The sequence below is a fragment of the Cetorhinus maximus genome, chromosome 34, assembly GCF_964194155.1.
Source record: "Cetorhinus maximus chromosome 34, sCetMax3.hap1.1, whole genome shotgun sequence".
Lineage (NCBI taxonomy): Eukaryota > Metazoa > Chordata > Chondrichthyes > Lamniformes > Cetorhinidae > Cetorhinus > Cetorhinus maximus.
Window position 1 is genome coordinate 5545501 of NC_135912.1, and position 23886 is coordinate 5569386.

The 23886-nt window shown below is 53.1% G+C and overlaps 1 protein-coding gene across 1 annotated transcript in view; it reads right to left on the minus strand.

Annotated features, from left to right (window-relative positions):
- The window catches only part of LOC144671814 (actin-like protein 6B), a 40137-nt gene that overhangs the window by 12245 nt on the left and 4006 nt on the right, over nt 1-23886 (minus strand). Inside the window, exons 2-10 of the mRNA XM_078533863.1 lie at nt 21962-22038; nt 19485-19650; nt 16162-16262; nt 13180-13277; nt 10087-10181; nt 6345-6451; nt 4298-4387; nt 2918-2979; nt 2017-2131 (exon numbers count right to left, since the gene is read on the minus strand). Of these exons, the coding sequence (XP_078389989.1) occupies nt 2017-2131; nt 2918-2979; nt 4298-4387; nt 6345-6451; nt 10087-10181; nt 13180-13277; nt 16162-16262; nt 19485-19650; nt 21962-22038 (911 nt within the window). The remainder of the gene's footprint in view (nt 1-2016; nt 2132-2917; nt 2980-4297; nt 4388-6344; nt 6452-10086; nt 10182-13179; nt 13278-16161; nt 16263-19484; nt 19651-21961; nt 22039-23886) is intronic.

Consider the following 23886-nt stretch of genomic DNA (forward strand, 5'->3'; position numbering starts at 1 on the left):
GAGTGAACACTGTTAGAGGGGTGAGGGAGGGAGTGAACACTGTCAGAGGGGTGAGGGAGGGAGTGAACACTGTTAGAGGGGTGAGGGAGGGAGTGAACACTGTCAGAGGGGTGAGGGAGGGAGTGAACATTGTCAGAGGGGTGAGGGAGGGAGTGAACACTGTTAGAGGGGTGAGGGAGGGAGTGAACATTGTCAGAGGGGTGAGGGAGGGAGTGAACACTGTCAGAGGGGTGAGGGAGGGAGTGAACATTGTCAGAGGGGTGAGGGAGGGAGTGAACACTGTTAGAGGGGTGAGGGAGGGAGTGAACACTGTCAGAGGGGTGAGGGAGGGAGTGAACACTGTTAGAGGGGTGAGGGAGGGAGTGAACACTGTCAGAGGGGTGAGGGAGGGAGTGAACATTGTCAGAGGGGTGAGGGAGGGAGTGAACACTGTTAGAGGGGTGAGGGAGGGAGTGAACACTGTCAGAGGGGTGAGGGAGGGAGTGAACACTTGGAGTGAGAGAGGGGGTAAACACTGTCGGGATGGGAGAGGGGTAAACACTGTCGGGATGGGAGAGGGGGTAAACGCTGTCGGGGTGGGAGAGGGGGTAAATGCTGTCGGGGTGAGAAAGGGGGTAAACACTGTCGGGGTGAGAGAGGGGGAAAACACTGTCAGGTGGGAGAGGGGGTAAACACTGTCGGGGTGGGAGAGGGGGTAAACACTGTCGGGATGGGAGAGGGGGTAAACGCTGTCGGGGTGGGAGAGGGGGTAAACGCTGTCGGGGTGGGAGAGGGGGTAAACACTGTCGGGGTGGGAGAGGGGGTAAACACTGTCGGGAGGGGAGAGGGGGTAAACGCTGTCGGGGTGGGAGAGGGGGTAAACACTGTCGGGAGGGGGTAAACACTGTCGGGAGGGGGTAGAGCTGTCAGGGAGGAGAGGTTGTGCAGTATGGAAGTTGGCTGCTCCTTGTAAAATAATGTAAGCCAATGAACTGAAGACAGGCCTTAAGGGGTGTGTCTTCAGTTCATGACAAGAAAAGGGGCGTGGCTGTGGTGGAATTACACTCGACAATTGGCTGTCCCAGTCTGTTCGTTCCAGGATTTGAGCGCTGTGGCTTTCCTGATAGGAGGTAGCAGCTTCTACACTCTTGGAACGTCCATCCATACCCATCAGAGAGCTCGACGGGCTCAGTGGGCACCCGAGGCGGGAGAGGTTGCCACGTTTCCATGCTACACACCCCAGCCCACCACAGTGTCGGAGTGGGATTGCACCCATCCTGAGCCTTGAATTCAGCCAGGCCGCATTTGTGGATGTCAGATGAGGTGGGGGGGGGGGCAGAGTATGATGCTCTCTGTGGTGGAACAGCCTGCAGACACTTGCTGTTTTGGGTCACATGTTTTGGGCCGAGCTAAGTCGGTAGGTGGGATGCCGTCCGGGTATCGCCTGGAGAGGGGTTGCAGGAGAACTTGAGAAAATGAACCTGTTCACGCGAGGGCAGTGGCACCTTCACACTTGTGCCTGACTGACTCAAATATCATATCGAGAAATCAGCAATGCATCACCACTAAACTGGTGGGTGACCGCCAAGGAACAAGCAGCATCTTAAAGTAAATAAAAAAGAAAGCAATTAGTCTCTAACTGACCTCCAGACCTGCTTAAAGGCAATTGGACTCTGGGTGACCTCAGCATATGCCTTACAACGGATTGAATTAGTAGCCTGAAATGAACATGCCATGCACCTTAGCAGCAGAATACTACATTGCGTGTTACACGGTGTAATGCCCCTAATCCTTTTGACTCTCTATAGACCTGCCATGAGCAATGCCAGGGGAGATGTACTGACAAATAATTACCAGTAGCGATTACTGGGGTCTCACTTTATGTTGCGCAGTTGCTCAAGGCCACCAGAGCACTGGGTCCTAGTGTTTCTGTCACTCAACAATAGGATATATGTCCTGGGATGGAGGGAGACTGACTCCCTACACAGGCTGGCAGCTACGAAGCTCGGCACAGCTAGCTCAAACCCACACCCGTACCTTGACGTTGGATGGGTCGAACAGGCCTTCGGGTATCCGTAACCTCTCGGCTCCATAGTCACAGTTGTACCCGTTGGGCATCTCGTAGTGGATGGTGGGCATTTGGGCAGCAACCCTGAGGCAAAGGGAAGAAAGAAAGGACCGGATTTAGGAGGCAGAATGAGTGTAGGAGGATGGCCTATTCACATAGAAACACCAACATCGTCGCACAGGAGAGGAGATCGTCTCTCAGGCTTGTCTCCCAGTCCCATCTCCAAGATCAGGCCTGCCACCAAGGCTTGTATTTCCTAGGCCTGTCTCCCAGGCCTGTTAATTCCTAGGCCTGTCTCCTAGCCTTGGCTGCCAGGGCAGGCCCATACCCCAGGCCTGTTTCCTTCACCAAGCCCGTCTCCAAGGACTGTTTTCTAGGCCTATCTCCCAGGCCAGGCCCATCTCCAAGGCCTTTTTACCTAGGCCTAATTGAGAGGCCCTTCTCCCAGGCCAGGCCCATCTCCCAGCTCTGTCTCCTAGGCCTATCTCTTATCTACCTGCTTCCCATGGCTAACTATCAGTCCTGTCTCTATCTCCTATTGTACGGCCCTGTCTCTCGGGACTGCCTCAGTATGGCCCTGCCCCTCAGCTCCTTTGTACTACTCTGGAGTATCAGCTGGAGTATCGGGTGAGCCTGACGTGTTTGACTGCAGGCTCACACCTCTCTCAGAGCCAGCAGTCTAATCTGACTGGAAAATGTTGGAGAACATTGAGAACTAATTGCCATGGTGGGAACAGCAGGAGGCCACTCAGCCCCTCAATCCTATTCTGACGTTCAATGACATCACAGCTGATCTGTATCTTAACTCCGTCTACCTGCCTTGGTTCCATAACCCTTAATGCCTTTGCCTAACAAAAGGGAGGCACTCACTGTTCATCGTACGGTGAGTCCGATACTTGGAGAACAGAAGCCTGGAAATCCTGGATTACCTCCTGTCCGTCCGAAAGAAAGAAGATCATTGTTAATCATCTCATTCCCGTCCGGCTGTGCACGGGAGCTAAAGGAGGGAAATCACGCCGTTTTATTGTACTTCATCCAGATCTCCTACCTATAGTGCTCATTCATCCTCAGCCCTTCACAGGGGCCTCAAGGTAATGGAAGCCGCCCCCCCCCCCTTCCCACACAGAAGCCAAGACAACTCCCGATTATGATAGACAGCGGCAGAGACCCTGTGGGGAAGTTTCTGCAGTCGGACAAGTCCCTTCCCAATGGAGGCAGGGATAACCCAGCATGCAGTGCAGCTACGAAGGCCCTCTATTAACCCCTACGCCTCTCTGATTGGCGCTCAGCTGAGCTCTGCAGGAGGATAGGGGCCTCAGGTAGCCCCTCTGCCCAGTGGCCATCTCCTGGGAGGCATCCCAGCCCCGCAGGGTCTCCAACAGGAACACTTCCCTCCAGGAGCAGCTTGGCGGGGGGGGGGTGGTCTCTCCAAGAGTTGAAGATAAATCTCTTAGGACACCCGCAGCATGTAAAACCCCCGGCGTGAGGGGGGAAGAAAATCCTCGAGGCAATCCGAAGAGATTCCTTCGAACTTTTCAGCTTGTTAAAAAAAAACATCGGAGGCCAAGAAGCGGCCATTTCGCCGACAGCCATGACATGAACCGTCCGATCGGACAGCGAGAAGTCTTGGCGCTTTCCGATTGGCCGTGAGGAGGGTGGGGGGGTGCGGTGAAGGCAGCCCGTGGTGTGGTGTGAGGGGTGGGGGGGGGGCAGCCAGCAGCAGGAGGGCCATCTGAGGAAAATTAAATTAATTAATAATTTTAAAAAATAAAATTAAGGCCATGAAACTTACAGAATACTGAAAGGTCTGGATAGAGCGGACGTGGGGAAGATGTTTCCATTAGTAGGAGAGACTAGGACCCGAGGGCACAGCCTCAGAGTAAAGGGAAGACCTTTTAGAACAGAGATGAGGAGAAACTTCTTTAGCCAGAGAGTGGTGAATCTATGGAATTCATTGCCACAGAAGGCTGTGGAGGCCAGGTCATTGAGTGTATTTAAGACTGAGATAGATAGGTTCTTGATGGGTAAGGGGATCAAAGGTTACGGGGAGAAGGCGGGAGAATGGGGTTGAGAAACTTATCAGCCATGATTGAACGGCGGAGCAGACTCGATGGGCCGAATGGCCTCATTTCTGCTCCTATGTCTTATGGTGATGAAACCCTCCTGGAGTTGGCTGCCCTGTGTCGTGCCCGCCCCCTCCGACTACCCCACCCACCCCCCACCCCTCCCCGAGAGGCTGGTCTGACCTACGTTGCACATGTAGTTGTGCCAGGATTTGGTGACGTGGGAGATCTTCTCCTTTTTCTTCCAGTTCGGTGAGGCACCTTCGCGTACAGGCTCCTGCACCAATAAGAAGATAAAACACCATTAGCCGCTCCCCCCCTCTTGACAACTTTAACCTTTGATCCTTCCACCCCACCTCAACCACTCCCCTCAGGTCAACAGTCCTTCGAGGCTTATTTTAGGGGTAAGGTGGGCATCATGGTTATATTACCGGGCTAGTGACCTGGAGGGATGGGCCGAGTGGTCCTGTGACCTGAGCTAAAATCCCCCCCACCTCCACCCCCCAGCAGTTGCGGGAATTAAATAAATCGGAATAAAAAGCTAGTGTCAGTAATGGCGACTATGAAAATACTGGATCGTTGTGAAAACCCGTCTGGTTCACGAATGTCCCTTTAGGGAAGGAAATCTGCCGTCCTTACCCGGTCTGGCCTACATGTGACTCCAGACCCACAGCAAATGGGGTTGACTCTTTGCTGCCCCTCTGAAATGGCTGAGCGAGCCCACTCAGTTGTCAAGGAACTGCCGCCTCATCAGGGGCATTCAGGGATGGGCAGTAAATGGTGGCCTTTACAGTGATGCCCACACCCACGAATGAGTGAAACAAGAACATTTCCCAAATGTTTCAGTAACAATAGAATCACTGACATTGGCCACCCACAAGCGAGCCCAGTCTGTCCGACCTTTCCTCATAAGACAACTCACGCCCAGGTATCTGTTATTCTATATATAAACCATCCCGAGCCCCTCGATTAGATTCCAGTCTGTAACTCACTCCCGGGTATCTGTTATTCTATATATAAACCACCCCGAACCCCTCGGTTAGATTCCAGTCTGTAACTCACTCCCGGGTATCTGTTATTCTATATATAAACCATCCCGAGCCCCTCGATTAGATTCCAGTCTGTAACTCACTCCCGGGTATCTGTTATTCTATATATAAACCACCCGAACCCCTCGATTAGATGCCAGTCTGTAACTCATTCCCAGGTATCTGTTATTCTATATATAAACCACCCGAACCCCTCGGTCAGATTCCAGACTGTAACTCACTCCCAGGTATCTGTTATTCTATAGAGAAACCACTCGAACCCCTCGATTAGATTCCAGTCTATAACTCACTCCCGGGTATCTGTTACTCTATTTATAAACCACCCCGAACCCCTCAATTAAATTCCAGTCTGTAACTAACTCCCAGGTATCTGTTATTCTATATATAAACCACCCTGAGTCCCTTGATTAGATTCCAGTCTGTAACTCACGCCCAGGTATCTGTTATTCTATATATAAACCACCCGAACCCCTCGATTAGATTCCAGTCTGTAACTCACTCCCGGGTATCTGTTATTCTATATGTAAGCCCCCCAAACCCTTTGATTAGATTCCAGTCTGTAACTCACTCCCGGGTATCCCTTATCCTATATATAAACCACCCCGAACCCCTCGATTAGATTCCAGTCTGTAACTCACTCCCGGGTATCTATTACTCTATACATAAACCACCACGAACCCCTCGATTAGATTCCAGTCTGTAATTCACTCCCGGGTATCTGTTATTCTATATATAAACCACTCCGAACTCCTCGATTAGATTCCAGTCTGTAACACACTCCCGGGTATCCTTTATCCTATATATAAACCACTCCGACCTCCTCGATTAGATTCCAGTCTGTAACTCATTCCCGGGTATCTGTTCCTCTATATATAAACCACCCCGAACCCCTCGATTAGATTCCAGCCTGTAACTCACTCCCGGGTACCTGTTATCCTATATATAAACCACTCCGAACCCCTCAATTAGATTCCAGCCTGTAACTCACTCCCGGGTATCTGTTATTCCATATATAAACCATTCCGAACCAAGTTATCAGATTCCAGCCTGTAACTCACTCCCGGGTATTTGTTATTTGACATATAAAACCCCCCTGAGCTCCTTGGTCAGATTCCAGTCTGTAACTCACTCCTGGGTGCTGGTTTTCCTCTAGTCCTGTGCATGGCACTTTCGTGTGCTGCGTACCTTCGAGGCAATCGTGTATGGGGGAGTGATTTCCATGTTCATTTCCTGAAACAGCTCCCGGCACTGCATTGAGATGAAGTCACCGGCCAGAGGTGACTTGACAATGCCTGGAAGAGAGCAAAGATGTGACACTGGCAGGATATAAAAAGAACCCATCACAGTGACTTGCACTAAACATTCACCTGTGATACCCATGCCATGTGGAGCTAGTGGTGTTTGAGGGCTGGTGCCAGTAGCCTCAGTGACCTGAATTGGGGGGTGGTGGGGGGAGGGGCAGGTGGGAATGGGGTTTAACAATCAGCCAGGATTCCTGTCGTTAATCCAAATGCAATGACCCCCTGCTGAATGAAACCCACAGCGTCTGGGCAGTGACAGCTCCCAGTCATGTGGCTCCCGGGTATCTGTTATTCTATATATAAACCACCCCGAACCCTTCGATTAGATTCCAGTCTGTAACTCACTCCCGGGTATCGGTTATTCTATATATAAACCACCCCGAACCCCTCGATTAGATTCCAGTCTGTAACTCACTCCCGGGTATCTGTTATTCTATATATAAACCCCCCGATTAGATTCCAGTCTGTAACTCACTCCCGGGTATCTGTTATTCCATATGTAAACCACCCGAGCCCCTCGATTAGATTCCAGTCTGTAACTCACTCCTGGGTATCACTGTGGCTCACTGGGCAAGGTGTGTGGTGCCAGCCAATTCTGGTTACGTGCACCCTGAGAGGTTTCTTGAAATATCCTGCCCCCTCACCCTTCCAACGCTAACTACCCCCTCCCCTGCCACACATCCCCATGTCGCTCGGCGCCCCTCCCATTCGCATGCAAATTGACCAGTAATGGCGCCTGCAGTTCCCACAATCCTCGGAGCTCCCTGAACCTGCTGCATTTACCCAAGATTCAACACGTGAGATGCCCTGCACCGTCTCTGGGGGCTGAAAGAGGCGAAGGGTATTCCTGCTGATGTGGTACCACTGATTCACTAAAATCGGAAATATTCTCTTGGGCTGCTCACAGCAGATTAGTCATGGTTATAAAGCACTAGCTGTAGTATTGTGTCCAATTCTGGGCACCACACGGTTAGATCCAGTGCCACAGGAGAGACGTGTGAGCATACTCATCACCCATGGAATAAAAGGGACAGTAGCAACATGGATAAGGAGTTGGCTGAGTGGTAGGAAGCAGAGAGCAGTGGTCAATGGATGGTTTTCAGACTGGAGGAAGGTTTGTAGTGGAGTTCCCCAGGGGGGTCGGTGTTAGGACCCCTGCTTTCCCTGATATATACATTAATGACCTAGACCTCGGTCTACAGGGAACACCAAGTTTCAAAGTGACAGATGAAACGTGAAAACATTGTGAACTGTAAGTGCAGAGCATCAAAAGGACATAGATAAAAGCAAAATACTACGGATGCTGGAAATCTGAAACAAAAATAAAAATAGCTGGATAAACTCAGCAGGTCTGCAGAGAGGAACACAGTTAACGTTTCGAGTCCGTGTGACTCTTCATCAAAAATGAGGAAATATAGAAATGAGGTGAAATATAAGCTGGTTGAGGGGGGGGGGTGGGACAGGTAGAGCTGGATAGAGGGCCAGTGATAGGCGGAGGCAAAGAAGAGATTGCCAAAGATGTCATAGACAAAAGAACAAAGGGGTGTTGACAGTGGAGGGGTATTAGCTGAGGAATGTGCTAATGGTGGCATTAAGGGTAGAAAGCAGGACGAGCAAGGTACAGATAGCCCTAGTGGGGGGTGGGGTGGGGGGAAGGGATTGAAATGGGCTAAAAGGTAGAGATAAAACAATAGATCGAAATATATTTAAAAATAATGGAAATAGGTGGGAAAAGAAAAATATATTTAAAAAAATTTTTTTAAATTATTGGAAAAGGGGGGATCGGAAAGTGTTTGAGGATGGAGGAGAGAGTTCATGATCTGAAGTTGTTGAACTCAATGTTAAGTCTGGAGGGCTGTAAAGTGCCTTGTCGGAAGATGAGGTGCTGTTCCTCCAGTGTGCGTTCGGACTGGGTGACCACTTTGTGGAACACCTTCGGTCTGTCCGCAAGCATGACCCAGACCTCCCTGTCGCTTGCCATTTCAACACTCCACCCTGCTCTCAAGCCCACATGTCCGTCCTTGGCTTGCTGCAATGTTCCACTCCCCTCAACCAGCTTATATTTCACCTCATTTCTATTTTTCCTTAGTTCTGATGAAGAGTCATACGGACTCGAAACGTTAACTGTGTTCCTCTCTGCAGATGCTGTCAGACCTGCTGAGTTTTTCCAGGTATTTTTATTTTTGTTTCAAAAGGACACAGGTTGGTGGAATGGGCAGATAGGTGGCAGATGGAGTTCAATGCGGAGAAGTGTGAAGTGATTCATTTTGATAAGAAGAATGCAGAGGGACAATATAAAGGGTACAATTCTAGGGGTGGAGGAGCAGAAGGACCTGGGTAAATAGGTGTATAAATCATTGAAGGTGACAGGACAGGTTGAGAGAGTGGTTAATAACGCATACAGAACCCTAGGCTTTCTTAATAGGGGCACAGGGTACAAGAGCAAGGAGGTTATGTTAAACTTATATAAAACACTGGTTCGGCCTCAACTGGAGTATTGTGTCCAGCTCTGGGCGCCGCACTTTATGGAGGTTGTGAAGGCATCAGAGAGGGTGCAGAAAAGATTCATGAGAATGGTTCCAGGGATGAGGAACTTCAGTTATGAAGACAGATCGGAGAAGTTGGGACTGTTTTCCTTGGAGAAGAGAAGGCTGAGGGGAGATTCGATCGAGGCGTTCAAAACCACGAGGGGCCCGGACAGAGTAGATAAGGGAGAAAGTGTTCCCATTGGTGGAGGGATCGAGAACGAGGGGGCACAGATTGAAGGTAATTGGCAAAAGCAGCAACGGAGACACGAGGAGGAACTTTTTCACGCAGCGAGTGGTTAGGATCTGGAATGCGCTGCCTGAGAGTGTGGGGGGAGGCAGATTCGATCGAGACATCTGAGAGGGGGTTGGATTATTATCTGAAAAGGAAGAACGCGCAGGGTTAGGGGGGAGAAGGCGGTGGGGAGGAGCGGCACTAGGTGAATTGCTCATTCGGAGAGCAGGTGCAGACACGACGGGCCGAATGGTCTCCTTCCTGTGCTGTAACGAGGCTTTGAGTCTGGGAAAGTGGATCACTTTGCAACTTCTCTGCATTCAACGTCATCTGCCCCGTGTTCGCCCGTCCTGACCCCTCCCCCGAAGGTCGAATCACCATCTTCCTCGCAGCTCGCAGTCCGTTTTGTGTTAGTCGCACATTTTCAAATTGTGCCTCGTGCTCCCGAGCGTGAGCCGCTAATATAGATCCAGAAAGGCTGGGAGCGACAGGAAGTCATGCCTTCTCTCCGCAGATATGGGGAAAGGCCAGGGGGTGGTGGGGAGGGGAGCGGGGAGGCGGGTGGGGGGGGAGGGGAGGGGGTTGTAGATTGCTCTTCGAAGGAGCCGGCGGAGACGCGATGGGCTGAACGGCCTCCTTCTGTGCTGCATTCTACCCTGTGCTCCTCCGACCGTGGGCTACTCCGGGGCGGTGCACGAAGTGGGGGGGGTTGCCACTTGGACAGGGGGCGGCTGTGGAGGGATGGGTACCTCAGCCGGAGGCAAAGACAAGAGGGGAGAGACCCTCGGAACGGGGTTGGGGGGGTAAATAGCGAGCAAACTCGCCGACGTCAGCAAAAAAAATAAAAGGAAATAAAGGCTTCCCACCTTGCTGGAGGACGTAACCATCATGCACCGGGATGGCAGTGGTGTGAGTCGCGCCACTGTCGAGGACGAGACCCGTCGATCTCCCGTTGGCAAAGCTGCACAGTGCGGCGGGGAGGGGTGGTCAAGGAGAGATTCTAGAGCGTACGTGGAAACAGTGGACAAAGGCTGGGAGGGGTGGGGGGAGAGGGTGTGGGGTGTGGGTGGGGGGAAGTCCACGCATTCACCAAGAAGCCAGCCACCACGGGTTAAAGGGGGAGACGGCGGCGCTGCGGTAATAACCCCCGCACCGGTGACCCAGTTGGCCCAGGCCAACACTCTAGGGTGGCGGGTTCCCATCCCACCCGCCTGGAATTTAAATTCAGCTATTAAAACCTGGGATTATAAGAGCCGGCCTCGGTCACGGTCGCCATGACAACCGTCATCGGCGGTTGTAAAGGCCCCCGCCTGGTTCACTGATGCCCCCTCGAGGGAGGGAAATCTGCCGTCCTTACCCGGTCCGGCCTACCCGGTCCGGCCTACACGGGGCTCCAGGCCCAATTCTGGTGGACTCTGAACTGCCCCTCGGGAAATGGCCGAGCGAGCCCGCTCGGTTAAAGGGGCAATTAGGGACAGGGCCGATGTTCATCCCTTAACCGTCACCGCCGGACACGGATGACCTGGCCATTGGTCACGCTGCTTTTTTTTGCGGGATCTTGCTGTGCACAGGCCGGCTGCCGCCCTCCCGACGTCGCGGTGGTTCGCTCGCCTCAAGTCGTGGCCGTTCGGCTTGGAAACGCTTTTGAGCGAGTGAAAGAAAGGCCTGCGTTTCCGTAGCGCCTGTCACAAGGCGAGGCCCCTCTCGAAGCGCTTCGCAGCCGATGGAGGTACTTCCTGAAGCGTGGCCCCTGTCGCGACGTAGGAAACGCAGCAGCCGATGTGTGCACAGCAAGCTCCCACAAGCAGCAGCGTACTAATGATCAGGTAACCTGCTTGAGCGATGTTCGTTGAGGGATAAATATTGGGCCTCCCCGGCTCTTCTTCCAATAGCGGGCGAAGAGAGAGGGCAGACGGGGCCCCGGTCTAACGTCTCCACGAGAAACGGCACCTCCGACAGTGCAGCGTTCCTTCAGTGCTGGCACTGGGACTGTCGGCCTCGATTATGTCCTCTGGAGTGGGACTCGAACCCACGACCTTCTGACTCTGAGGCGAGAGTATCGAAAACAAATATGGGTTGGACTAGACAGAGCAGCACAAGAGGAACTCAGCTGCCTTCTGTGGTGAGAAACCCACGACCACTACCATCCAGAAGGACAAGGGCAGCAGACACATGGGGAACACCACCACCTGGAAGTTCCCCTCCAAACCACTCACCATCCTGACTTGGAAATATATCGGCCGTTCCTTCACTGTCGCTGGGTCAAAATCCTGGAACTCCCTCCCTAACAGCACTGTGGGTGTACCTACACCACATGGACTGCAGCGGTTCGAGAAGGCAGCTCACCACCACCATCTTCTCAAGGGCAACTTAGGGATGGGCAATAAATGCTGGGCCCAGCCCGAGAAGCCCACATCCCTTGAGCAACGAGCTGGTCTTGGAGACGATGATGGAAATCCTACATTCCATTCATCTTTGACAGATAAATTAACCCTTTACAGGAATAAACATCCACCATTAAAACTAAAATGTGGAAGATTCCACACGAGCATGGGTGAGGTCCCCATGTGACTGGAAGAGGATCAGTTTGCCTTCGGTTGCCGGCTGGATCGCTAATCGGGGTGCGCAGCCGGGATTGCGTTCCAGCCAGGAGCGCACAGCCTGGCTCGCGTTCCAGCTGGGAGTGCGCAGCCAGGAGCGCACGGTCAGGTTTGCGTTTCAGCCAGGAGCGCGCAGCCAGGCTTGCGTTTCAGTCAGGAGCGCACGGTCAGGTTTGCGTTTCAGCCAGGAGCGCACGGTCAGGTTTGCGTTTCAGCCAGGAGTGCGCAGCCTGGCTCGCGTTCCAGCTGGGAGTGCGCAGCCAGGAGCGCACGGTCAGGTTTGCGTTTCAGCCAGGAGTGCACAGCCTGGCTCGCGTTCCAGCTGGGAGTGCGCAGCCAGGAGCGCACGGTCAGGTTTGCGTTTCAGCCAGGAGCGCGCAGCCAGGCTTGCGTTTCAGTCAGGAGCGCACGGTCAGGTTTGCGTTTCAGCCAGGAGCGCACGGTCAGGTTTGCGTTTCAGCCAGGAGTGCGCAGCCTGGCTCGCGTTCCAGCTGGGAGTGCGCAGCCAGGAGCGCACGGTCAGGTTTGCGTTTCAGCCAGGAGCGCACAGTCAGGTTTGCGTTTCAGCCAGGAGCGCGCAGCCAGGCTTGCGTTTCAGTCAGGAGCGCACGGTCAGGTTTGCGTTTCAGCCAGGAGCGCACGGTCAGGTTTGCGTTTCAGCCAGGAGTGCGCAGCCGGGCTCACGTTCCAGCTGGGAGTGCGCAGCCAGGAGCGCATGGTCAGGTTTGCGTTTCAGCCAGGAGCGCACGGTCAGGTTTGCGTTTCAGCCAGGAGCGCACGGTCAGGTTTGCGTTTCAGCCAGGAGTGCGCAGCCGAGCTCACGTTCCAGCTGGGAGTGCGCAGCCAGGAGCGCACGGTCAGGTTTGCCTTTCAGCCAGGAGCGCACGGTCAGTTTTGCGTTTCAGCCAGGAGTGCGCAGTCAGCATTGCGTTCCAGCTGGAAGCACGCAGTCAGGATTGCGTTTAAGCCAGGAGCGCGCAGCTGGGCTCATGTTCCAGCCAGGAGTGCGCAGCCAGGGTTGTGTTCCAGCTGGAAGTGTGCAGCCAGGAGCACACGGTCAGGATTGCATTTCAGCCAGGAGCGCGCAGTCAGGATTGCGTTCCAGCTGGGAGTGCGCAGTCAGGATTGCGTTTCAGCCAGGAGCGCGCAGTCAGGATTGCGTTTCAGCCAGGAGCGCGCAGTCAGGATTGCGTTTCTGCCAGGAGCGCGCAGTCAGGATTGCGTTTCAGCCAGGAGCGCGCAGTCAGGATTGCGTTTCTGCCGGGAGCGCGCAGTGAGGCGAGTTTTCAGACTGGGGCCAAGGCGGGCTCGATTCCACCCTGGGAGCGCGGCTCTCGTTTTCGGGGGTTTGAAGGATACGCGGTGAGCACGGCGGTCTTGCAGAGGAAGAAGGCGGGAATGTTGTAGTGTTCAAACATCAGCTCAGTCAGCTTCTCCCGCTTGGCCCTCGTGTTCCACTGAAACAGAGGAGAACCCCACATGAGGCAAAGATCCCAACAAAACCAACAACAACGTGCATTCATGTAGCCACTTTAACATCATAAAACCACCCCTCCCGCCCTCCCCGCCAAGGTGCTTCACAAGAGAGTGGTGTCCAGACAAAATGTGACCCACATGTGGAGATATTAGGACAGGCGACCAAAAGCTTGGTCAAAGAGACAGGTTTAAGGAGGAGAGAGAGAGACAGGGGTGGAGAGTTTAGAGGGGGTAATTCCGGAGATTAGGGCCCAGGCAGCTGAAGGCACGGCCGCCAATAATGGAATCCTTAGAATGAGGATGAGGCCAGAGATCGTGGGGTGTTGTGGGGCTGGATAGGGAGGGGGAGGGATTTGAACACAAGGATGAGAATTTGAAAATGGGGGCGTCGCCCGATCAGAAGGTCAGTGAGTATTGGGGGGGTGGGGAAGAGGGGGGCGGTAGGGGAGGGTGGGTAATGGGCGAATGGGACTCGGTGCGAGTTGGGAGACAGGGCAGCAGCGTTTTGGATGAGCCCCGGTTCACGGAGGGTGGAAGTTCGGGAGGCCAGGCAGGCGAGAGTCGGAACAGTCGAGTCTAAAGATCACCAGTGGGCCCTGGCCAGAGCCCCCGAATGAAAGGAAAAGGTCAATGCCGTCGGTGTCAAGCTAATTCAGGTTTTGCACCGGACTTTGTACTGAAGCGACCTTTCACCTCCTCAGGACAACCCAGGCTGCGCTGTTGCCTATGGAGACCGGCAGGAAGCTGACTCCTCCTCCTAGGGGCCTAGGCCTGGTCCCTGTACAGAATGAAGAAACTTCTTACACTTCTACAGTGTCTCTCTCATCTACAGGGTGTCTCAAAGCCATCGATGACTTCCAAAGTGCTTTTTTAAAAATTCTTTCGTTGGATGTGCACATCACTGGCTGGGCCAGCGTTTATTGCCCATCCCTAATTGCCCCTTGAGAAGGTGGTGGTGAGCTGCCTTCTTGAACCGCTACAGTCCATGTGGTAGGGTACACCCACAGTGCTGTTAGGAAGGAAGTTCCAGGATTTTGACCCAGCGACAGTGAAGGAACGGCCGATATGTTTCCAAGTCAGGATGGTGAGTGGCTTGGAGGGGAACTTCCAGGTGGTGGTGTTCCCATGTGTCTGCTGCCCTTGTCCTTCTAGATGGTAGTGGTCATGGGTTTGGAAGGTGCTGTCGAAGAAGCCTTGGTGAGTTGCTGCAGTGCATCTTGTAGATGGTACACACACTGCTGCTATTGTGCGTTGGTGGGAGAGGGAGTGAATGTTTGTGGATGGGGTGCCAATCAAGCGGGGCTGCTTTGTCCTGGATGGTGTCGAGCTTCTTGAGTGTTGTGGGAGCTGCACTCATCCAGGCAAGTGGGGAGTATTCCATCACACTCCTGACTTGTGCCTTGTAGATGGTGGACAGGCTTTGGGGAGTCAGGAGGTGAGTTACTCTCTGCAGGATTCCTAGTCTCTGACCTGCCCTTGTGGCCACAGTATTTATATGGCTGGTCCAGTTCAGTTTCTGGTCAATGGTAACCCCCAGGATGTTGATACTGGGGGATTCAGTGATGGTGATGCCATTGAAAATCAAGGGGCGTTGGTTAGATTCTCTCTTGTTGGAGATGGTCATTGCCTGGCACTTGTGTGGCGCGAATGTTACTTGTCACTTATCAGCCCAAGGCTGAACGTTGTCCAGGTCTTGCTGCATACGTTGTAACATGGGGCAACGATGCAGCCAATATAGGCAGTGCAAGATCCCATGGACAGCAATGAGATGAATGGCCAGTTTGTAGATTTTCGGTGGAGGTGACTGAGGGAGGAACGCTGAGCTGGACAAAGAGCAGCCGCGGGATGGCCTGGCCCACCTGGGAGAGCAGATGGTGTCCCTCAGTTTGACGCCGCGTCTGAAAGACGGCGCCTCCGATGGGGAAGCACTCCCTCCGGAGCAGCACGGGAAGTGCTGGCCCCGATTCCGTGCCCCAGTATCTGGAGTGAGGTGTCGGGCCTCCCGCTAACAGAGCCGATTGCTTCACGGAGCTCGGTGTGAGCAGCCTGGAGAAAGAGTTGTGGGTTTCTGTGCAGGAGGGATGGTCCCGAGGTGGGGGAGTAATTACGTTGCTGCCTGTTTGAGGGGAACTTTGTGTCAATTTTGTGCTTTAAGAATGAAGGTTCATAGTATTGGGAATGGACTAATTCATCTTTCATGTACCCAAGGCAGGTACAACACGGGGTTAGATACAGAGTAAAGCTCCCTCTACACTGTCCCCATCAAACACTCCCAGGACAGGTACAGCACGGGGTTAGATAGAGTGTAAAGCTCCCTTTACACTGTCCCCATCAAACACTCCCAGGACAGGTACAGCACGGGGTTAGATACAGAGTAAAGCTCCCTCTACACTGTCCCCATCAAACACTCCCAGGACAGGTACAGCACGGGGTTAGATACAGAGTAAAGCTCCCTCTACACTGTCCCCATCAAACACTCCCAGGACAGGTACAGCACGGGGTTAGATACAGAGTAAAGCTCCCTCTACACTGTCCCCATCAAACACTCCCAGGGCAGGTACAGCACGGGGTTAGATACAGAGTAAAGCTCCCTCTACACTGTCCCCATCAAACACTCCCAGGGCAGGTACAGCACGGGGTTAGATACAGAGTAAAGCTCCCTCTACACTGTCCCCATCAAACACTCCCAGGGCAGGTACAGCACGGGGTTAGATACAGAGTAAAGCTCCCTCTACACTGTCCCTATCAAACACTCCCAGGGCAGGGACAGCACGGGGTTAGATACAGAGTAAATCTGTGGCCTGTCCAAGTTGTGTCACCACTTTGTTGCAGTTCTCAGCCCCCGAGTTTCGGCGTTCTGCTCACCGGTGCCTCCGACATGAGAACCGGGTGCAGGTTTGGCTCAGACTTGATGTGCTTAGAGTAGGTATGATCCAGAATCGCCTGGAAGCAATCCCAGTCCTCAACTGTAGGGGAATAATACAAGATAAAGGACAGTGTAAGCACAGTGATGTGGTCAGGAGAGAGAGAGAGGGAGAAACAGAGAGAGAGAGAGGGGGGGGGGGGCGAGAAACAGAGAGAAAGAGAGGGAGAAACAGGAGAACAAGGAGGAGGAGAGACAGACAATCAGAAAAAGGCAGGATGAGAGAGAGAGAAGGAAAGAAAAACAGATGGAGACAAAGAGACAAAGAGGAGAGAAGAAGAGAGTGAGAAAGGGAGAGAGAGTGAGGAAGGGAGAAAGAGGGAGAGAGAGAGGGAGGAAGGAAGGGAGAGAGAAAGAGGAAGAGAGAGGGAAGAAGAAAAGAGAGAGAGAGAGAAAAAAGAGAGAAAGGGAAAGAGATAGCAGGGAAGAAAGAGAGAGGCAAAGGGAGAAAGGATGAGAGAGTTGGAAGAGAAAGGGAGAGAGACAAAGGATCAAGAGGAGTGATTAAAGTAAGCTATAAACAAACCGAGAGAGGAAAGAGTGCGGAGTGAAATGGACAGAAAATAATGCTGGAAATAACACAGGGACCAACAGAAAAGACAGAGATAACCAGGACAGATAGAACGATAGAGCGCAGAACGATAGAGCGCAGGACGACAGAGCGCAGGACGTACGATAGAGCGCAGAATGATAGAGCGCAGGATGACAGAGCGCAGGACGTACGATAGAGCGCAGAACGATAGAGCGTAGGACGACAGAGTGCAGGACGTACGATAGAGCGCAGGATGACAGAGCGCAGGACGTACGATAGAGCGCAGAACGATAGAGCGCAGGACGACAGAGCGCAGGACGACAGAGCGCAGGACGACAGAGCGCAGGACGTATGATAGAGCGCAGGACGTACGATAGAGCGCAGGACAACAGAGCGCAGGACGATAGAGCACAGAACGATAGAGCGCAGGACGACAGAGCGCAGGACGACAGAGTGCAGGACGTACGATAGAGCGCAGGACGACAGAGCGCAGGACGTACGATAGAGCGCAGGACGACAGAGCGCAAAATGATAGAATGCAGAATGATAGAGCGCAGGACGACAGAGCGCAGGACGACAGAGCACAGGACGTACGATAGAGCGCAGGACGATAGAGCGCAGAACGATAGAGCGCAGCACGACAGAGCGCAGCACGACAGAGCGCAGGACGTACGATAGAGCGCAGGACGACAGAGTGCGGGACGTACGATAGAGCGCAGGACGTACGATAGAGCGCAGGACGACAGAGCGCAAAATGATAGAACGCAGAATGATAGAGCGCAGGACGACAGAGCGCAGGACGACAGAGCGCAGGACTACAGAGCGCAGGACTACAGAGCGCAGGATGTACGATAGAGCGCAGGACGACAGCGCGGGACGTATGATAGAGCGCAGGACGTACGATAGAGCGCAGGACGACAGAGCGCAAAATGATAGAACGCAGAATGATAGAGCGCAGGACGACAGAGCGCAGGACGACAGAGCGCAGGACGACAGAGCGCAGAACGATAGAGCGCAGGACGACAGAGCGCAGGACTACAGAGCGCAGGACGACAGAGCGCAGGACTACAGAGCGCAGGACGACAGAGCGCAGGACGATAGAGCGCAGAATGAGAGCATAGGGAGAGATTTGCAGGAAGCAAGCACACAAAAAGGCAATTAAACTCTGACTAACCTCTGCCAGTATTTACTTAACTGCAAGTTAGCCTTTGTGGCCTTAAGGGGGGGACACAGCCTCATTTTAACAGCAGAATATTACTTTGAGCTTTATATGGTATCAAGTTCCCTCCCTTTAAACCTCAAAGGCACTGCGAAGCACATTAATCAGTAATCTTCAATAGGCAGCTGCATAAATACCTGGGGAGGCAAAATTAACAGGGTTATGGGGAAGCAGTGGGGGCTGGCCCAGACATGATGGGTCAAATGGCCTCCTTCTGTGCTGTATGTGTCTACGTATCATCCAACTATGAACAACAAGGGAAATCTGCTAGTATTCGGTTTTCAGTATTGGGCGTGTTTGTGATGGATGTTATACGTACATTAAGTTCAAGTGAGAATTGGACCTGTTTCTCATGGGGTTGCGAGGTCACTTATGTGGCATCAAATGATCAGGACCAGGGTGGTCTCTGGATTAATTCTGATTGTCAAAGTGGGGTGGGGGTGGGGGTCAGAGAGGAATTTCGCGGACAGACTTTCCCCCTAGAGATGTTTGTTATTGCCAAGGGGACTGGAGTACAAGAATAAAGTAGTGTTGCTAAAGTTGTTCCAGTGTTTTAGTGAGACTGCATCTGGAGTACTGTGAGCTGTTTTCCTCTCCACATTGAAGAAAGAATACACTTGCGTTGGGGGTGGTACAGTGAAGGTTCACCAGATTGGTCCCTGGGATGAGGGGGTTGTCCTACGATGAGAGGCTGAGTGAATTGGGTTTATATTCTCTGGAGTTTAGAAGAATGAGAGGGGATCGCATTGAAACCTACACGATTCTGAAGGGGCTTGATAGGGTGGACGCGGAGAGATTGTTTCCGCTGGTCGGGGGAGTCTAAAACACGGGGGCACAGTCTCAGGAGAAGGGGGCCGATCATTTAGGAATGAGATGCGGAGAAAGTTCTTCACTCGAAGGGTTGTGAATCTTTGGAATTCTGTACCCCAGAGGGTTGTGGATGCTTCAGCATTGAATACATTTCAGGCTGGGATAGACAGATTTTTGGTCTCTCAGGGAATTAAGGGGAATGGGCAGGAAAGTGGAGTCGAAGGCCAAGATCAGCCATGATGGTACTGAATGGCGGAGCAGGCTCGACAGGCTGAGCGGCCTACTCCTGTTTCCTGCGTTGGATCTTCAGCATTCCCCAGAGGCAACACGTCTATCTGACGGGGCAGGCAGGGAGTGTCTGAATCGTATAGGCCTGAAAGTCTCCCCCTCTATTCCATGCAGTATTATCATCGCTGAAAGCTCTGAATTCTCAAAGCAGGGGGGCTTGGGTGGGGTTAGGGTCAAGTTGCGATGGCCCCCCTAGAGGAATAGCTGGCTGACACTCAAGCGGTGGGGCTCACCCCACCCCGGCCAAGGGCTTCTTGAATTGAGTGCTGGAGTGCTCCTGCAAGACGTCGCCCCTCAGGGAGAGGGTGCCTTCAGGGGAGGGGCTGGAGGAGAGGGGGGAGGATGTTAAAAGTAGCCGAGCCTATGGCTTCCACCCTCCCCTCCTCTCCCCTCCCCTCCCCCAGTCAGCCACTCACTCATTGCGTTCTTCAGCGGGGAGATGACCTCCACACCCTCCCTAGGGACGTGCAGAGAGTTGGTGTCAATGTAGTACGTCTTTCCCGACTTGGTATCCTTCTCACCGTCGATCTCCATGGCTGCCTCGTCATGGTTAATGAGCCCCACGGTGGTTGGGAAATCAGCCTGGAGAACGAAAGATCGAAAGAAAAATGGAAGGAATGAAAAAGCTCACTTGAGTCTCACTTCCCAAGGGCATTTGTTCACCAGCTTTAATGTAAAGGGTGTACCACAGGGTGTACAACACTCAAGACACTCAGCGAGGAAGGGATGGGTTGGGAGAGAACTGAGGGGGAACAGCAGGCTGGGTTTTAATGCATGGGTTCTTGAAGAAACAGAGAGAGAGGTGGAAAGGCTTAAGGAGGGAATTCCAGTGAGATACACAGAATAAAACACACAGAGTAAAGCTTCCACTACACTGTTCCCATCAAACACTCCCAGGACAGGTACAGCACGGGGTTAGATATAGAGTAAAGCTCCCCCTACACTGTCCCCATTAAACACTCCCAGGACAGGTACAGCACGGGGTTAGATATAGAGTAAAGCTCCCCCTACACTGTCCCCATCAAACACTCCCAAGGCAGGTACAGCACGGGCTAGATATAGAGTAATGCTCTCTCTACAATGTCCCATCAAACACTCCCAGGACAGGTACAGCACTGGGTTAGATACAGAATAAAGCTCCCCCTACACTGTCCCCATCAAACACTCCCAAGGCAGGTACAGCACGGGCTAGATATAGAGTAATGCTCTCTCTACAATGTCCCATCAAACACTCCCAGGACAGGTACAGCACCGGGTTAGATACAGAATAAAGCTCCCCCTACACTGTCCTCATCAAACACTCCCAAGGCAGGTACAGCACGGGCTAGATATAGAGTAATGCTCTCTCTACACTGTCCCATCAAACACTCCCAGGGCAGGTACAGCACGGGGTTAGATACAGAGTAATGCTCTCTCTACACTGTCCCCATCAAACACTCCCAGGACAGGTACAGCACTGGGTTAGATACAGAGTAAAGCTCCCTCTACACTGTCCCCATCAAACACTCCCAGGACAGGTACAGCACGGGGTTAGATACAGAGTAAAGCTCCCTCTACACTGTCCCCATCAAACACTCCCAGCACAGGTACAGCACGGGGTTAGATACAGAGTAAATCTCCCTCTACACTGTCCCCATCAAACACTCCCAGGACAGGTACAGCACGGGGTTAGATACAGAGTAAAGCTCCCTCTACACTGTCCCCATCAAACACTCCCAGGACAGGTACAGCACGGGGTTAGATACAGAGTAAAGCTCCCTCTACACCATCCCCATCAAACACTCCCAGGACAGGTACAGCACGGGGTTAGATACAGAGTAAAGCTCCCTCTACACTGTCCCCATCAAATACTCCCGGGGCAGATGGGTTAGATGTGGATCTAAGGTCTCCTTCTCTCTGGAATAAATGTTCCTCCCACAATCCCCAATCTCAGAAGCTTTCTCTCTGATGCACCAGTCAGGAATTTCCTAATTCTTCAGTCCCTTGTGGCTGACTGGACGCTGAATGTGGGCTGTTCGGTGTTACTGACCCTCTTCCGCAGGGAGAGCTCCTTACCTGGACTGACCAATTAGTGCCGGCGCCATGTGCTGGCTTTGGCCGATCCTCACTGGCACTCCTTGGAGTAGGCCGAAATGCAGAACCGGGCTTGCAGGGTCCCCAGACCCCAGAGTGAAGGGCACCACCCAGGCTGGAAAGGTTGGTGGAGAATGTGAGGGAAACCCAGAAACAATGACCAGGGGGGGCACCAAGCGAGGGAGGGTTTAGAGACCTGTAGCTTATAACAAGTCACAGAAATTTAGGGCACAGATGGAGGCCATTCAGCCTATCACATCTGTGCCGGCGAAGTCTGAGCCTAACCCCACTGTCCAGTTCTTGGTCCGTAGCCCTTGTAGGATCCAGAATGTTAAGTGCATATCCAGGTGTGTTACTTTTTTGAAATGTGATGAGGGTTTCTGCCTCTACCACCCTTTCAGGCAGCGAGTTCCAGACCCCCACCACCCTCCGGGTGAAAACTATTCTCCTCAACTCCAAATCTTTGCCCTATGATTCTTAACCCCTCTGCTCCCTATCCACTCTTTCGAGGCCCCTCATCGCCTTAATTAAATCTCCCCTCAGCCCCCTCTGTTCCAAAGGAAATAACCCCAGTCTAACCAATCTTTCCTCATCCCTAGAATTTTCCAGCCCTGGCAACAGCCTCTGTAAATCTCCTCTCTAGTTTGATCACAAGGAAGGGAGGGTGGGGGGGGGGGTGATCTAGAGAGCTGACAGGCTGTGGTAAAGAGAGATAGAGAGAGACAGGCAGCTGGGGAGAGGGGGGAGCTGGGTGCCGCTCAGGTATATTAGCGCGAGAAGAGGCAGAAGGGCAAGGTGGCACCATCACCCAATACCTTACCTTGGGGCAATCCTCTCCGGCATAACCAGCCCTCACGGTATACGAACCAATGTCAAACACAAGAGCTCCCACCTCATCTGATGGAGAGAGAAGACACAGTTAGCAGGATCGTCTGGAGATAATAATGGGACACCCGGCACTGGTTAACGGTACAGACACTAACGGGACACACGGCACCGGTTAACGGTACAGATGCCAATGGGACACATGGCACCGGTTAACGGTACAGACGCCAATGGGACACATGGCACCGGTTAACGGTACAGACGCCAAAGGGACACACGGCACCGGTTAATGGTACAGATGCCAAAGGGACACACGGCACCGGTTAACGGAACGGACGCCAACGGGACACACGGCACCGGTTAACGGTACAGACGCCAATGGGACACACGGCACCGGTTAACGGTACAGACACCAATGGGACACACGGCACCGGTTAACGGTACGGACGCTAACGGGACACACGGCACCGGTTAACGGTACAGATGCCAATGGGACACATGGCACCGGTTAACGGTACAGACGCCAATGGTTAACGGTACAGACGCTAACAGGACTCATGGCACCGGTTAACGGTACGGACGCTAACGGGACACATGGCACCGGTTAACGGTACAGACGCTAATGAGACACACGGAACCGGTTAACGGTACAGACGCCAACGGTTAACGGTACAGACGCTAACAGGACTCATGGCACCAGTTAACGGTACAGATGCTAACGGGACACACGGCACCAGTTAACGGTACAGACGCTAACAGGACTCATGGCACCGGTTAACGATACAGACGCTAACAGGACTCATGGCACCGGTTAACGGTACAGATGCTAACAGGACACATGGCACTGGTTAACGGTACAGATGCTAACAGGACACATGGCACCGGTTAACGGTACAGACGCTAACAGGACTCATGGCACCGGTTAACGGTACAGATGCTAACAGGACACACGGCACCGGTTAACGGTACAGATGCTAACAGGACACACGGCACCGGTTAACGGTACAGATGCTAACAGGACTCATGGCACCGGTTAACGGTACAGACGCTAACAGGACTCATGGCACCGGTTAACGGTACAGACACTAACAGGACTCACGGCACCGGTTAACGGTACAGACGCTAACAGGACTCATGGCACCGGTTAACGGTACAGACGCTAACAGGACACACGGCACCGGTTAACGGTACAGACGCCAAAGGGACACACGGCACCGGTTAATGGTACAGACGCCAAAGGGACACACGGCACCGGTTAACGGAACGGACGCCAACGGGACACACGGCACCGGTTAACGGTACAGACGCCAATGGGACACACGGCACCGGTTAACGGTACAGACACCAATGGGACACACGGCACCGGTTAACGGTACGGACGCTAACGGGACACACGGCACCGGTTAACGGTACGGACGCTAACGGGACACATGGCACCGGTTAACGGTACAGACGCTAATGAGACACACGGCACCGGTTAACGGTACAGACGCCAACGGTTAACGGTACAGACGCTAACAGGACTCATGGCACCGGTTAACGGTACGGACGCTAACGGGACACATGGCACCGGTTAACGGTACAGACGCTAATGAGACACACGGCACCGGTTAACGGTACAGACGCCAACGGTTAACGGTACAGACGCTAACAGGACTCATGGCACCAGTTAACGGTACAGATGCTAACGGGACACACGGCACCAGTTAACGGTACAGATGCTAACGGGACACACGGCACTGGTTAACGGTACAGACGCTAACCGGACTCATGGCACCGGTTAACGGTACAGATGCTAACAGGACACATGGCACTGGTTAACGGTACAGATGCTAACAGGACACATGGCACCGGTTAACGGTACAGACGCTAACAGGACTCATGGCACCGGTTAACGGTACAGATGCTAACAGGACACAC